The following is a 15,113-nucleotide window of genomic DNA, read 5'->3' on the forward strand; positions in this document are numbered from 1 at the left end:
GGAGCTGGCGCAGTGTTACATACCAGGCTTTGCTGAAAAACATGTAATAATATCATATTAGATGCCTGGCAGTGAAAAATGATGGAAGCTGTGTGGAGGATTTGATTGTGTTTGATTTGGTTAAATTTATCTCTGTTAGCCAAGGGGCCCGGATTAAAAATGAAGCGGAAAGATGAGAGCGGATGAGGTCTGTGAGCTCAGGAAGTCCTGTGGGGTGCATATCAGACCAGAGAGGAATTCTCTCCAGTCTTAGGTGGAGAGAAGGAATGACTGATCTAGCTGCCTGTGTCTGAAATATGAGGAGTGACTGGGAATCTGCACGTCATCTCTGAACATTCACTCATCGCCTCTTCTCTCTCTCTCTCTCTCTCTCTCTCTCTTTCTCTCTCTCTCTCTCTCTCTCTCACAGGCCTTCCCATGCATATCCACGGGAATTTATGGTAAGTGCATTTTTGTTTCTCATTCTGTGTGTGTGTGTGTGTGCACTGCATGCGTCTATGTATGTATTTGTTTGACTAGCTGCCCTCATTAATTCAGTCACCACACACAACAGCCACTTCTCTATGGCAACAATAAGTGGAATGCCTGCATGGTACCCTGGTAGTCCTGGACATTCCAATCAAACCTCTATTAGGCCCTGTCCACACTAGGCCGGGTAAATATAAACACGCATAATTATTTCTCTCTTTAGTCCTTCCATTTTCTGTCACCGAAAATTATACTTTCCGTAAACTCTCTGTGGTGTATAAATAGAGTTTCAGATAATAATGATACTGATCAGATTTAGAGTCCCAGACACCACCACCAACAACAAACACTTCTCTGGGGTTTCAGTGTAGATGCATAACTTTTTGAAAAAAGATATGAAAACAACCATATGGACGGAGATCAATTTATATTTACCAACTTAATGTGGACAGGCCCTTAGTTTGAAGTTCATCTATGGCGGAGTGCTTTTACACTGTGTCTTGTCTGGTGAAGGGCAAGTGGTGGGCACAGTATGCTGGTGTCAGTGCCCAGTATGCTGGTGACAAATAGGGCAAATGCAGCTTTGCCCCCCTGTGCTAGTGGGAGCTTGTCACACCATGTGGCCCCTGAAGCCCGCACCTCCGAGTCAGAGCCAAACCGAGACTGTTGACATGCCTTATCAAGGAGAGTTTAATGGCCTGTTTAATAAGTAAACAGCTTATCTCGGATCCAAACCGCTGCCCGTTCTCTATGGCAGGGGCTGATTAATGGTGGAGATCACGGCGGGTGGAGATTGGACCTACTAGAGTGCAGAAGCGAGGAGAAGCCTTCTCATACAGTATATTATTACCAAAGCGTTAACAAGCCAGAGGTTTGGCTCTGCTACACGATTGCCCTTGTAGGCCGGTTCATTCATTCTCCCCCCTTTCTTTCTTTCGCTCTCCTTCACGTGCGTATAAAGCCCTCCTTTCTCTGTTTGAAACATGAAATTAATTTCCCTCTGTTGCTTGACAGGGGTGAGGGTGAGGTTTCTGGGATTATATGTTCACAAGCAGGACAAAGCCCACATGCACATATTCTCCCCCACATTCTCTCTCTCTCTCTCTCTCTCTCTCTCTCTCTCTCTCTCTCTCTCTCTCTCTCTCTCTCTCTCTCTCTCTCTCTCTCTCTCTCTCTCTCTCTCCTCCCTCCCTCTGTTTCCTCTGTTCGCGGTGTCGGTTGACCCACTTCCAGATTACCATGGGAGATCACCAGCTCCGATCCGCCACTGACACTGTAGGCCAAGTGCTCTGATCCAAGGCCATCATCTGGGCTACCTCTCCCCTGACGTGGAAACTACAGCTTTGTCAGGCCACAAAGCGATAATTGACATCTTCACTCCCTCTCGCGCCTCCTGCACCTCTCCCACCTTTATTATGACTGACTCTGTCTCTGCTGACAGATGATTGTGGAGCACGGAGGTTGCTGAAGTGGATTGTGTGAGGTGGTGCAGTGGTGGAGGTGGGTGGGTGGGGATGTGGGTGGAAGTGGAGGTGTGAGGGGGAGGAGGGATATAAAGATGGGCAGGGGAGAAAAATGAGTTCTCACTCTCGCCTGACAGTCCAATTCCTCAGTCCGGCCCATTAGTCCGAGCAGAATTTCTGCGCAGGTTAGCATGTCGGAGGCACCACCCATAAACAAACTGGCGCCCAGCGTGGGGCGCCGGGGTCGGAGGGTATGATGGAGGTTATTTAGTGCCGCCGGTGCAGGCCCATCAATCAGTGGTGCCTGCGACCCTGGTTCAAACGGATTATTCCTTCCACAGGGGGAGACACCTTTCAGTGTCTTACAAGATCGGCGCTGATAGCTAAGCGGAGGAGAGCCTGGAGCCGGGCGGACAAGACTGATGGGGGTCGTTTTTTTGTCTGTCTTTCTGGCGTGCGCTGTTCGTCACTCCTCTCTGTCGCAAACACCTAGGTAACGTTACAGCACAGAGCAGAGAGACAGGAAGTCATTCAACAGGATCTTCAAAACGAAAAGAGGACGAGAGAAATGACTCATTTAGCTCAAAGCCATCCATGTTGATTTTTGGGAAAGGGAGAGGGGGGGAGGGGGGGTTGAGTTTCTCTGGCGTTGCATCAGAAGCACCTTGAGACGCCAATGACAATACACACTGACTCAGGCCTCAAAGGCCTCTTTCTCATGCCTGTCTAGAGAGAACAGGAGAAGAAGGAATCAAAAAAAACGTCACACAAGTGCTACATCGGAACACAAAGTGATTGATTCCCCATTGGCTCATCTTTCCATCGGAGAGTACACGTATACAGTATGACAACAGCTGATGTTAATCCAACGGCGTGAGATTTTTCTGTGTGTCAGTCTCGCTCGTGTCGTGCTGCCAGCTTGGGCGTGTTGCCCTCATGTCACATCAGTGTAAAGTGTGAACGCTAAGCGTTCGGCTCTCCGTGAGCGCTCTCTGTCCAGGTCATACTAATGGTCCATATGCCTCCTAGTCAAGTTTGGCATGAGGCGCGCGCGCACACACACACACACACACACACACACACACATACACACACATACACACACACACACACACACACACACACACACACACACACACACATATCTGGGAGAGACGGGAGAGGTGAAGTGTGAAGAAGCTCAGGTGACAGGGCTGCTTTCCCATCACATGATAGCAGCAGGAAGAGCTGGAAATAGCACAGTGCTTGTTCCGCGGGCCAACTCCACAGTCTCACCTTCACCAGGAGTCCAGGTAGCACTGGATTATAAATTAATCTTTTGTCTTTTGTGTTACCAAGGCCATAACCAATTTAATCTCTGTGAAGAATAAAAAAGGGATACCTAATTTATACATTTGTCTTTTGATCCTTTTTAAAATCCCCATTTCTTTGTTGTCATTATGGGGTTTAGATTTTCGTTGAGCCTCATTGTTGTGTTACATGATGTCCCTGTGAAAAGCCAAGCTTTTACAAGCTGGAGAGCAGTACTGGATAACTGCACTGGATAAGGACTGGAAGCACTAAATCTCATTAGAAAGCCAATCACTTGCGTGCTTGGCGGACGGTGGAGGACAGGTGTGGTGGGATCATCCTCCTGTATTGTATCAAATAATCCTGAAAGGCCAATTAGACTCTGCCGTAAACAGGCTAAGCACCTCTTCTCAGCCTGCTGTGTTTATTTGCATCGTTGCTGATAGCCGTCTCGCAGAGGATGATCCACCGGGCTCTTATCCCACGCATGTCTGGGACATACCAGGAGCTGTGGCCATTATTGAGACTGTCACTTGGCCCCCTTTCCTCTCACACGGCGTGCATTGCGTCACATCTCGTGCTGTGGTGTACGCCTGTCCCCCTGCAGCGTGGATTTGTGAATTGTTGACACGAAGGGTTTTAGCGAGGGGCCTGGATGCCGTGGGGGGGGGGTGATATGCGGTGTAATCCGCACCGGGCCCGGCGGAGAGGGTGTGGCCGCGGCATTAGCCGACAGTGGCGGCACACACGTGAGGGGGATCAGAGAGGTCAGCTCGGCTAAGTGTTTTCACTCGCCGGAGCGCGACGCCTTGCCGCGCTCCGACACCCCTCCATCTCGCCGCGGGATTAGGCTGGACAGGGCTTTCGCGGCACCTTATCTTTCACCAGTGATGGCTGCTGGCCTGCCTGGCCTGGCCGCCTGGCCTGCTTGTCTGTCATCACTGCCATCGCTGGACTGCACCAAGGGCCTTAAATCCCTGGATTTACTTTCGGGGGGGCTTAAAGGAGAGCGATCACAGGGAGTGGAGGCACTCCCAGTAAAATTGTACCATATCAGTAGCCTGCAGCGATGTGTAGACCTTCACCCTCGCGTAAGGGAAGTTATATGGCCAGGCATAGCCGGGGTAATTGAAGAAAACATCGGATGGGGAAGAGGGAAAAAAAAGAAAAACGTCCTGGCCGTCACAGGCCTCATAACAGTTGGTTGTGGGGGTCAGTTGTGGTTCAGGGCATTTTGAAAGAGATGAAACGTCTCGTGGTAATTTTAACTTGCAGGACAAAATGTGTCACAGCGAGCTCTGGCTGTGATCCAAGGTCACACTCTGAGGAGTCGGGGGGACTCGGGGGCCATTTTGTGTGTGTGCCTGTCCCTCTTTCCATCTTGCTGGGGAATTTGGTCTGGCTATATAGGTCATGTTCTTCTTCTCCTCTTTCTCCCTTCTCTGTTTGTCTGTTTATTTCCCAACTCATCCACTCTCTAATCCACTATCTGATGTTTCTTTGTCATGTGCTCATGTACAAAGAAATGGCCTCATGTCTTTGGCTCTCTGCTCTCTTCTTGTTGCTTTCCATCTATCTCTTGCGTTCTGTCTTTCTTTCTTTCTTTTTTATTTCTCTCTTTCTTTCCCACTTCCTTTTCTTTCTATCTTTCTTTCTTTCATTCATTCTTGCTTCCTTTCTCTCTATCTCCCTTTCCTCTATCTCCCTTCCCTCTCTCTCTCTCTCTCTCTCTCTCTCTCTCTCTCTCTCTCTCTCTCTCTCTCTCTCTCTCTCTCTCTCTCTCTCTCTCTCTCTCTTTCTCTCTTTCTCTCTCTCTCTCTCTCTCTCTGTGCCTCAGTACTATGCCTTGACCTGCGGCTGCTTGGTGGGGAAAGTTTCTGGCGGTAAAGTTTGCTTTCAGGTGGGCCGTGTGCTGTCTGGGTTCATTTCCCGGCTACAGTCCCAGCGATCACACGCAGGCTCCAGTGGCCCGTCACTCAGCGGCAGCCTGAGCAATTATTTAGCAGCTCCACCGGCAGAGCAGAGCGCAGGAGAAGCCTGGGTGTGACACCCCTCTCTCCTTCACGTGCGCTACCTGGGGAATAGTCGGGAAAGTTGTCTCTCCTCCCATTTTCCTCTCTCTCTCTCTCTCTCTCTCGATCTCTCTCTCTCTGTGTCTGTCTTAGAGCCTTTGTTTTTCTCTCTCGCCCTCACCCCCTCTCTTCTCCAGAACTTCTGTCCTTCTCTCCTCCCATTTTCCTCTCTCTCTCTCTCTCTCGATCTCTCTCTTTCTGTGTCTGTCTTCGAGCCTTTGTTTTTCTCTCTCGCCCTCACCCCCTCTCTTCTCCAGAACTTCTGTCCTTATTTGCATTCTGTCTCACTCCTCACTTCTCCTACCTGTTATCCATCACTAATTTAAATTCTCTCTCTCTCTCTCTCTGATTCCTCCTCTCTTTTTCACTTTCTCTCCTCACCTCTCTGTCCTCTTCTCATTTTCATTCTGTCTTTCTCACTCCCCGCTCTCTCTGTCCTGTCCTCTGGTGGATCTTGACATGAGGTGTGTGTGTGTTTGTGTCTGTGAGAGAGAGAATGTGTGTGCGTTTTTGTGTATGTGTGTGTGTGTTTTAGCAGCAGTAACTGAGAAAATGCTGTCTAGGTCCTCCGTTTCTCTGTGCTGCTGGCTAGCTCCCCATCACGCCGCCTCACTAAGACAAATCTACTCAGGCCACGGCACTATTCCCAGCGTAGGCCCGCACCGCACCCGCCCCGCTCCCGCACCGCAGCCGGGCAACCGTGAGCTGAGGCTCCAGAGGCCGTCGCCACCGATGCCACACTTCCTGACTGTCACCAGGCCTCCGTCCCTGGCCTGACAGATTGAGTTCCACCAAACTCTCCCCACCACAAATGGAGCAGGCGACAGGCAGTGAGAGGAATGGAGAGAGATGAGGGAGCTCTAACTTTACTTTCTCCGACTTGGGTTGGGACGCCCAAGGTTCCTTACACCGCTGGACTGGGAAACATCTTACAGTTTATGTGCTGCCGCTCTGGGGTCCACAGAATTTTCTTACTTAGAACATTTTTTTTTTTATTTGAGCCTGATTAGTTCACTTAGTATGCATGATTCAGCTCTGACCGATGACCACGGACACACTTACGTCTAGTGTTTTATGTCAAACGTGCCCAAACGTGGGCAAACATGCAGATTAGTTTGTTGTAGAAACCCGCAGTGTGAGCCAAGAGGGGCAGGGGTGAAAGTGCACAGCAGATGGATGCGGGCCGTATTACCGTCTCCGTGTCTGGGAGCGCGGAGACAGGGAGGGTGGAGTCGGGCGGGGGTGGACAGAGGCGGGCAGAGGCGAGGGACGTGTGATGAGAGGCCAGTCTGAATGGGCTCTGACTGCTGATCATGACCTTCTGTCTCCCCTCCCAGCACCGGCACACATCACACGGCCTCTTTGACCTCTCTGTGTCTCTCTCTCTATGTCTCTCTCTCTCTATGTCTCTCTCTCTCTCTGTGTCTTTCTCTCCCTTTCAGTTTGTCTTGTTGTTCTCTCTCTCTCTCTCTCTCTTTAATTTTCTGTCTGCCTCTCTCACACACACTCTCCCTCTTATTCTCATGTCCATAGTCTTTCTCTCTCTGTCTCTCTCTCTCTCTCTCTCTCTCTCTCTCTCTCTCTCTTTCTCTCTCTTTCTCAACATATCACCCACTACCATGCACTGTTATTCTCTCCAATGTGTTTTCCTCTGCCCCGATTCCGTTGTGTTTTTTTTTTCATGGCCTGTGTATGATTAATGTTCATGAAGGCCAAATCAATACAGCATTTGTAGCAACCAAACCCAGAAAGAACAATAGAACGCGCCGCACCGCCATCCTCCGTCTTCCTCTCCAGTCCGACAGCTCTATTTTTCTCCCGGTTAGAGACCTGTATGCACCCAGTACCGTTTACAATCGTCAGAGGAGCAGCTCAGAGGCCACGTGTGAATTGATACCCCCCCCACCCCATACAACCCCCCCATCCCACCCCGCTGTGCCTTGAGGGGGTATTAATCTGGTTATGCACTCTCATGGTTGACCTCCACCTAGTTTGCTCACTCACTCTCTGCCTGCTTGCCTGCCTGCAGCCTCTGTGCACAGCACTGCATCTCAGTAAGCAGCTTAATAGCCCTGTGATGAAACATTCTCTTCTCTCATTGGCTGGAGGGTGTTTTTAATAAGTGTCTATATATTTGTTTCTGTATATGTGGACACTAAACAAATAGACGCAGTCTGGTCATTATTCTTGGCCTCAGCTTTGAGCAGTATATCAGGACATTGTGGGAGCCATTATCCCTTCCATGCACAACACACTACTGTAGGCCTACAGTATAATCAAACTAGGATTTGATTATGTAATAAGGGATGAGGAGCAGTTATTAGCACAGAGAATACACCCCACAGTAAGCCCTCTGCTGTTTCTCTGCAAGGATGCAAAAAGCAAAGGGTAAACTAAAATTTCTAAAATTTCCCTTGGGATGAATAAAGTATCTATCTATCTATCTATCTATCTATCTATCTCAATTACAATTACTGAAATTTAAATAAGTCATTACTTGCGTTACTCTGTTGATCTTGAATGAACGACTGCAGAAAAGATTACAGATGCACACTTGCTGATTCTGATCTAACGTCTCCCGACCTTAGCTGTGTTTCCCGCGATTGCGTTTCATGTTTAGATTGCAGATGCATTCTTTACAGTTACAGTTTTTCTCAGTCGCTTTGGTGCTTTTCTCACATCACTATTACAGTAACATTTGCACAGCAGTTATTGCATTTCTCAAAACAATTAGTGCAAACTGCAAAACCTTTGCACTACAAAAGCATGTCACTTGCTCAAAATGGATAGTCCATTCCTCAAAAGCAAGTATTTATGTCAATGAAACTGCCAGTGTCATCAAAATGAAGTCTTGATACCATCGTTTATGAACAAGATAGTCAAATGGCTTTGTCATGTTTTCATTACGACAGTTTATGCTCGCAATGTTTTCCCATGCAAAAAAAGGTCAGAACTTGGTGACACTACCTGAAAATGAGGAATAGACAGAAATATACAGTACTTGTACAGCCATTTGAAAACTACAATAAAGTTACAAATTGCTGTAGTTAGGGGAGTAAGTGAGTACAAGACACTTATATATGTACGTTTCACAGTTTTACTGTATATGCTCTTTGCAATTCTACAGCATTGTGACAGAATTTGATAGCTAGTTCACCAATTTTGTATGTAATGAAATGAAGACTATTAGTTTTATTGGGAACGACTATTCAGCATCCATAAGTATAGTTCATTTTGACTGACATGACAAAGCAACTGATACATGTTCAAAAGCATTTGCAATTTGTTCAGAGGAAGAAAAATTGCTACTATGATGTGCACAAATGACTAAATGTTGTGGAGGTTGAACTAATAGTTATGAGAATTTTCCTTCTGATCTGAGAAAAGCACCAAGGCGACTGAGAAGAACTGTAATAGCAGCCTCCTCACATTCCTCCTTATTTCAGATTTAAAACATGCCAGTGCATTAGGCTATAGACCCTTTCAACAATAAAAACAAAAACAATGCTTGAACGTTCTATTTGGATCCCAATCTAGGCTACTTCCTCTGCATTAAGATAACATATCGATTTTAAAACGGAAGCCTTGTGGGGCCAACTATGATGCTGATAATGGAACACTCTTGAAAGGGTCTATAATTTAAATGGACATCTTAAACGCCTTTTCCCTTTCGTTTCCATCTCGTACAGTATAAGCTCCAAGACAGTAAAAGTGCATTGTTGTTTATCTATGCTCTTTTTTGCCTATTGCACAAAAGCCTTCTTATATCAATTTCACATTCTTTCAACATGGCCACAACACAACACCAATAGGCCTACATAAATAGCCTTGGCACAGGCAAGCGTTTAACTCGAGAGGAAAATGCGGATTTCTTACCAAATAAAGAACGACTTGAGTTATTTGCACTGGTATGTTTACATCGGAATTGATGTCCATGGTGTTATGGATTCATTTGTCTGAAACGGAAAATACAACTTCTCTCTGGAACACCTTATCTAGCTGAAGAGTAACAACAGGTTGAGCACCGCAACTTTCTGCATAGTGTGCGACAATATCCCCAAACCCCTGGATGCTCATTGGAACTTATTTCGGTAGGTTAGTCATTTGTGCAGCGCAGGCTTTACTCAAACTGATGGTGCTTAAAATGCTATACAACTGTTTGTTTTCAGTCGCTGGATGAGGACAACCTTAGGTGTGTGTGTGTGTGCGCACACAAAAATGAGCAGACAATAGTAGGCAGTGTACACATATCTATCAAACCATCAGAAGGGCCTTCATGCATTGTAGAATGTGTTGGGGTTGGAAACGTTCGAGAACCCATGTACAAGGCTATTAATTTGAAGGCCCATTGAAACTAAAATAAATAGGTCTAAAAATGGGTTATTGTGTGTGTGACTGTTCAGTACTGTTCATATTGGCATTTTAAAAGCAGACTTAAAAGTAACTCAAAAGTTACTTTCTCTAGTAACTAATTACTTTTGATATACAGTAATTGGGAAGGTAATTCAATTTCTTTTTAAAGTAACTAGTACCTGTAACTAATTACTAATTTTCAGTAACTTGCCCAACACTCTGTACCTCTGACTGGCAATCATTTTTAGGGTAAGATTGTCAAGGCCAGACCCAATAAGACTCCCCTTCTCCCAAAAAAAATTTTCTCTTTGGAGCTGCACAAATTTCATAGGTGATCTATTTTGATGTCAAAAAGGTAACTCAGCTGAAAGGTTGGAGTTGTTTGCTGGGAAATGTTTATATCAGAAATGAAAGGTGCAGGGGAATTCACTGCTATGTGTTTGCTACCTTTGAAACAGATATTCAGCCCACTACACATTAAACTTGATCTCAGCCTTTCCAGTAGAGCTGATCTCTAGCTGTGCGTGTGTGTGTGTGTGCGTGCGTGTGTGTGTGTGTGTGTGCTTGTGCGTGTGTGTGTCTGTGTCAGGGGAGAAGGGTAACGTGAGGGTGAAAGTGAAGGGAAGGAGGGGGTGGATTTGGTGAAGAACATCAGAGAAGTGTGTGTGTGTGTGTGTGTGTGGTGGGGTTGTGGTGAGAGAAAAAGAGTGAATGTTGTAGTATGACTTGAGGCTCCTCTACTCGAGATTCTTGAAATTGTTTGCTGTTGAAAGATAGCAACGGGACCTTGATGAAAGTTGCTGAGGCCGAGTGAGGCTGCACTCTGTGCTCTTCTCTCTTCTCTCCGCCTGATGACCAGGCCAGTCCACAAGCATTCTCAGGGGCCCAGCTTGACAGCAGATGATCTAGGAATCCGCATCCAGGCAAGAGCTCTCAGCTCTTATCAAATATTAATCCACCTCCCAATCAGTTTTCTCTCTCTCTCTCTCTCTCTCTCTCTCTCTCTCTCTCTCTCTCTCTCTCTCTCTCTCTCTCTCTCTCTCATGATCGATGCATTGTGTTAAAGCGGAGATGCTGCTCTCATTCTGGCATAACTGCAGTGATTTATATGGCCGTTACTAATGCCATTCCTTACCCATCCTGTTCAATATGTCAGTGCTTCCCCATTGGCGTTTACAGGGTTGACGGAGGACAGTGTAAGAGATCATGTTGTGTTGACTAAATGGGCGTTTAAATGTCTGATCTTTGGCATGAGGATGAAATTTAAAAAGACTAAATATTGTACGATGTTGCACGTTCAGAAGTTGGACTGAAATGCGCTACCTGTTATCATGAAGTTGGTGATCAAGGGTCAAACCAGTGGAGGTTGGTTGTCGGGGTTTTGGAGCAACAGCCACTATTAGGCTTCTGAAGAGAGAGACCCCAGCTGGAGCCCAAGGGTATCGGTACACACAGCCGGATCTGATACGCCTGCAGTGGGCCTGCCTTAGCAGAGGATGTCTTATGATTAAAAGGCCTAAACACACGATGACGCTGAGGTACACAGTATAACAAATAACAGCCGCTGACGGTGGCCTAAAAGAGGGAAAGTGCCTCCTTAGAAATCTGGACTCTGGTCCCATCACAACAGCAACTTGTTTAGTGTGAAGGACCCTCTACAGATGCAAGGGATCATAACATCTTGTCCCATGTATTGAAACAAAATGTTAATATTTGCACTCTCTCTTTCCTCAGAGTGTGATCAAAAACTGACTATCAAACAATGATCATCAAATAATGTTGATGAGTGATTGAGTTTTGCTGTGATGATACATGGTTTTGATATTTGGTTTTGATGTGTGCCCCATTTCTGTTTGAAGGTTTTCCCAATGAGCCTGCTGCGGAGATCGCCTTAAAAACAGTCAGATCCTGGATCAGGAGGAACAGAGATGAGGTCAGTGTGGTTGTTTTTCTCTTATGTTCTCCCAAACTACCACTGAATAACTCGGGGGGGTTGGTTGACTCCGCCATATCAACGTGATGTAAAAGATGGAATTTTCATCCCACTGGGCATTCCTTCTGGAACATTCGGCTCTTAACTCAGAACACATGGTCATCACAAAGTCTCTGCTGCCGCACACACACTTTTCAGCACCCTACATGTGACCCAGTCTGTGGTCTCTGCCAAGGAAAACTCAACACTCCGGTCACCCTGTTGTCTGTCAAACGAGAATCCAGAGGCAGGAATGGCAGCCACTCTGACAAAAACCTCAAGCCAAAATGTACTCATGCTTCAGCTGATTGCTCATCGGATCCATCCGTGTCCACCAAGCATGGCAAATTAGATTGCAATCTGACTTAAATCAGTTCTTAAATGCTCTCTTGATTCTGAAATTGGTCTATGTTTGGAGAGCACTTCAAGCCCGCTAGCCGTAGGGAAAATACACCCGTCGGATTAAATAAGATGCAGCTAATTTCTAAATGGAATAAGTGATTATGATGCCTTTTTAAACAACCAGGCGTGCAAAATGCCAAGCCATGTTTACAGCCCGGCTTGGTAATTAAATCTGTAAGTTAAATGGTTCCTTGCCATCTCTGTAATTCACAGAAGGCAACAAGGACCTTAGCCACATGGAAAATAGTGGTGCTAGCGGAGTGTTTATGCCGGCTAGATGAGCTTGCCTTGAAGATGAATGGCAGGGTATGGTGATTACCAAGCTTTTATCGAATGTCGGTAGCGTCCAACTCAATTCACTATCTCCTGGTGTGCTGTTTAGCATAATGCAGGTACACTCCATTTGCAATCCTTTCAACAATGTTTATTTGTAAGTGGCTGGCTTTTTCTTTTCTTGTGCGTTGTATGATTAAATAAAGTGGCTACACCGCATATGACAATGATATTAGGAACATGTTGAGCAAGAGCCCTGTAGCTGTGGGCTCCCAAAGAAAAAGCATGACAGTGAATTTGATTTCTTCTTATCAAATGCCCTTCAGTGCTGGTGCACAGGACAGTTTCATTTGTTGTGATCGTTATGTGAAAGTAAAACGCAGGAGTGCCCGAAGCCTGCAAACGAAGTACCGGGGGCAGATTAATTACTGGATGTATCAGTGAGGGAGAGGCAGTGCCACAACACCTCCTCCAGCGGGGGATTTAGATCTCGGAAAACAAAGCTGCACGAATAACCACTGGCAATGGACTACCTGTCCTTCAAGACAGAACAGAGCGGGAGACTGGGTGTATGGATGGATTTAATCACGTCCTCATTATCTGCGGACAATAGGCATTTTATTGTATTGTTTGTTGTCGTGTGCGTGCAGAACGGCGAAGCCAAGGGCCTGGTTTCATTTCGAGCATCTGCAATAAGGTTCTTTTTTCTCCAGCTGTGCTGTCTCAGTGGGAAAAACAGTGCTCTCTAGGTTTGCTGTAAGAAGGAAAATTAGATGTAATTTTGGGGGTGTTATTATTTCTTCCATTGCGAGAGATGCGCTTAGAGTGAGGTCTCCCATGGAACATCCATCAAAGAGACACCGTGCCTTGGAGGGCTGTTCTATTGACAGAAGCTCTGTTGTTGCATGCAGACAAGTTTGATATATCCTTTCGTCTATTGCTGGAGAAAAAAATGCCCTCTGAAACACAAAAACAAAAACAGCTTCTCTCCTAAAAAACTAAAACAAATAAACAAACCCAAGCCATAGATGTATTGCCAAGATTACTCATGGTCTATGCCAAATGGGGAGAATATGCTTTATTTGTTCTCATGGTTTTCCATCATAAATTATGACTGGGGGTATGCAGGAATTCTATTGTGAATACGATCTTCCTACTCGTACAGTAGATAGCCCAGGATGTTTTAGGTAATTTTCAGGGCAGTCATGACCATAGATATATATACGTATATCTAACTGTCCTGACATGTTTAATAGATGCCTTATATATGAAAAATGTCATTTGAGAAACACTTCAGATACAGGGACGGCCTTTTTGTCAGCTACATCAACAAAGCAAAGAAATAAAACAATTAGAATGTAATTGCAAATACAGAAACTATTTCACACTGTACACGTTTTATGGTTTATTTGCTTTGCCAACAAAGAACAATCCAAAATGTAAAATGATACGCACATCAAAGGAAATGTTGATGGGTCTCTAAATTAATAAACGGTGCTTGAATGATGCTCTGTGCGAATTCGACCCAGGCCTCTCCACAGTTCAATATTTGGCAGATTTCCACAACCCCGGAGATAAATTTAAAGTTCAAACGCGCACAACAGCACGATAGTGTTTAAAAAGTAAGAGGGAGCAAAACGCTCCCCGTAGACGAGCCCAGAAGCGCTTCAAAGATCAGTCTCCAGAGCCGGAGCGCCGTCTGGCAGAGAGAGGGAAAGGTCGAACCCAGTCCAATATGCCCTGTTGGCCCCCTCGCGGTACTGGACATAGCTGAGAGAGGGAAAGGTCGAACCCAGTCCAATATGCCCTGTTGGCCCCCTCGCGGTACTGGACATAGCTGAGGGTTGCCTCTGCCTCTCTCAATTTATTAAAACATTAAAAAATAAAAATGAAAATGATTGACCAAACATTCTTGTGGTGGAGCCTCACTGTTGGCCCGGTGACTGTGTCTAAGCCTTGTGAGTCATTCCTCCCTCCCACCCTGCCTGTGGGTTCAGATAAGGCCCTCACAGACTAGTGCTGCTGGTTTGGACGCCATCAGGGGGTTGCAGACATGCATTTCTGAAACTCAGCACACACTAAAACCATTGTAATCCATTCTCTCTCTCTTTCTCTCCCTCTTTCTTTCTCTTTCTCTCTCTCTCTCTCTCTCTCGCTCTCAAACTCAAATCTGTCTGGTCCACGACCAGCCTTCATTAGCTCAGAATATTATTGTCTGGGGCATTTTTTCCAGCACTTTATCCCTGTATAGATCCCTGCATGCTATCAAATCGTAAAGTGAATATTTACGCCCCTTAAGTGTTTCAAGACGTAAAGCCACACGCTGTAAGCCTCGTGAGATGGCTTATCAATAGGCCACGTTAGAGTTGCCTTGTAAACGAAAGCGTAAGCTTTCGGCCTCTTTAAAATGCCCACGTTTATATGTGTAATATATCACTTTTTTCAGCCGGATTGCCCGTGTTCAGTACGTGGGGACCTGTGATTGTGATTGATGACTGACCGTTAACCTTCAGAAGCGGTGCCTGTTTGCATGGGGGGGTTGACCATGGCCCCGTCAGCGTGCGGCTGCTGTAGTGAGCGGCGTGTCGAGGGAAGGGGTCAGGGGTCACGACTTCCCCCGCAGCGAAACACGGGGACGCCCGCGGAAGCCGGGCCACAGAAACCGCACGAGATCAGCTGAACTGCTCCAGAAAGAAAATTCCCCACACGTTGACAGCAAGACGAATCTTGGAAGGGAAAAAATCCCCCTGAGATATAAACAAACAAACGGAAATAATGTGCGGGGAAATCCAATGAGATAGTGTGCTTGCTTGCAGTTCT

General features: G+C 46.2%; 1 protein-coding gene across 1 annotated transcript in view; it reads left to right on the forward strand.

Moving 5' to 3' along the window:
• The window catches only part of macrod2 (mono-ADP ribosylhydrolase 2), a 495,356-nt gene that overhangs the window by 384,180 nt on the left and 96,063 nt on the right, over nt 1-15,113 (forward strand). The window contains exons 7-8 of the mRNA XM_076286458.1: nt 410-440; nt 11,506-11,579. Coding sequence (XP_076142573.1) covers nt 410-440; nt 11,506-11,579 — 105 coding nt within the window. The remainder of the gene's footprint in view (nt 1-409; nt 441-11,505; nt 11,580-15,113) is intronic.

Source organism: Alosa pseudoharengus, unplaced genomic scaffold (genome assembly GCF_046254945.1).
Source record: "Alosa pseudoharengus isolate Yale_2024_CS ecotype anadromous, Long Island Sound unplaced genomic scaffold, YU_APseudo_1.1 YU_APseudo_1.1_scf_15, whole genome shotgun sequence".
Classification (NCBI taxonomy): Eukaryota; Metazoa; Chordata; class Actinopteri; order Clupeiformes; family Clupeidae; genus Alosa; species Alosa pseudoharengus.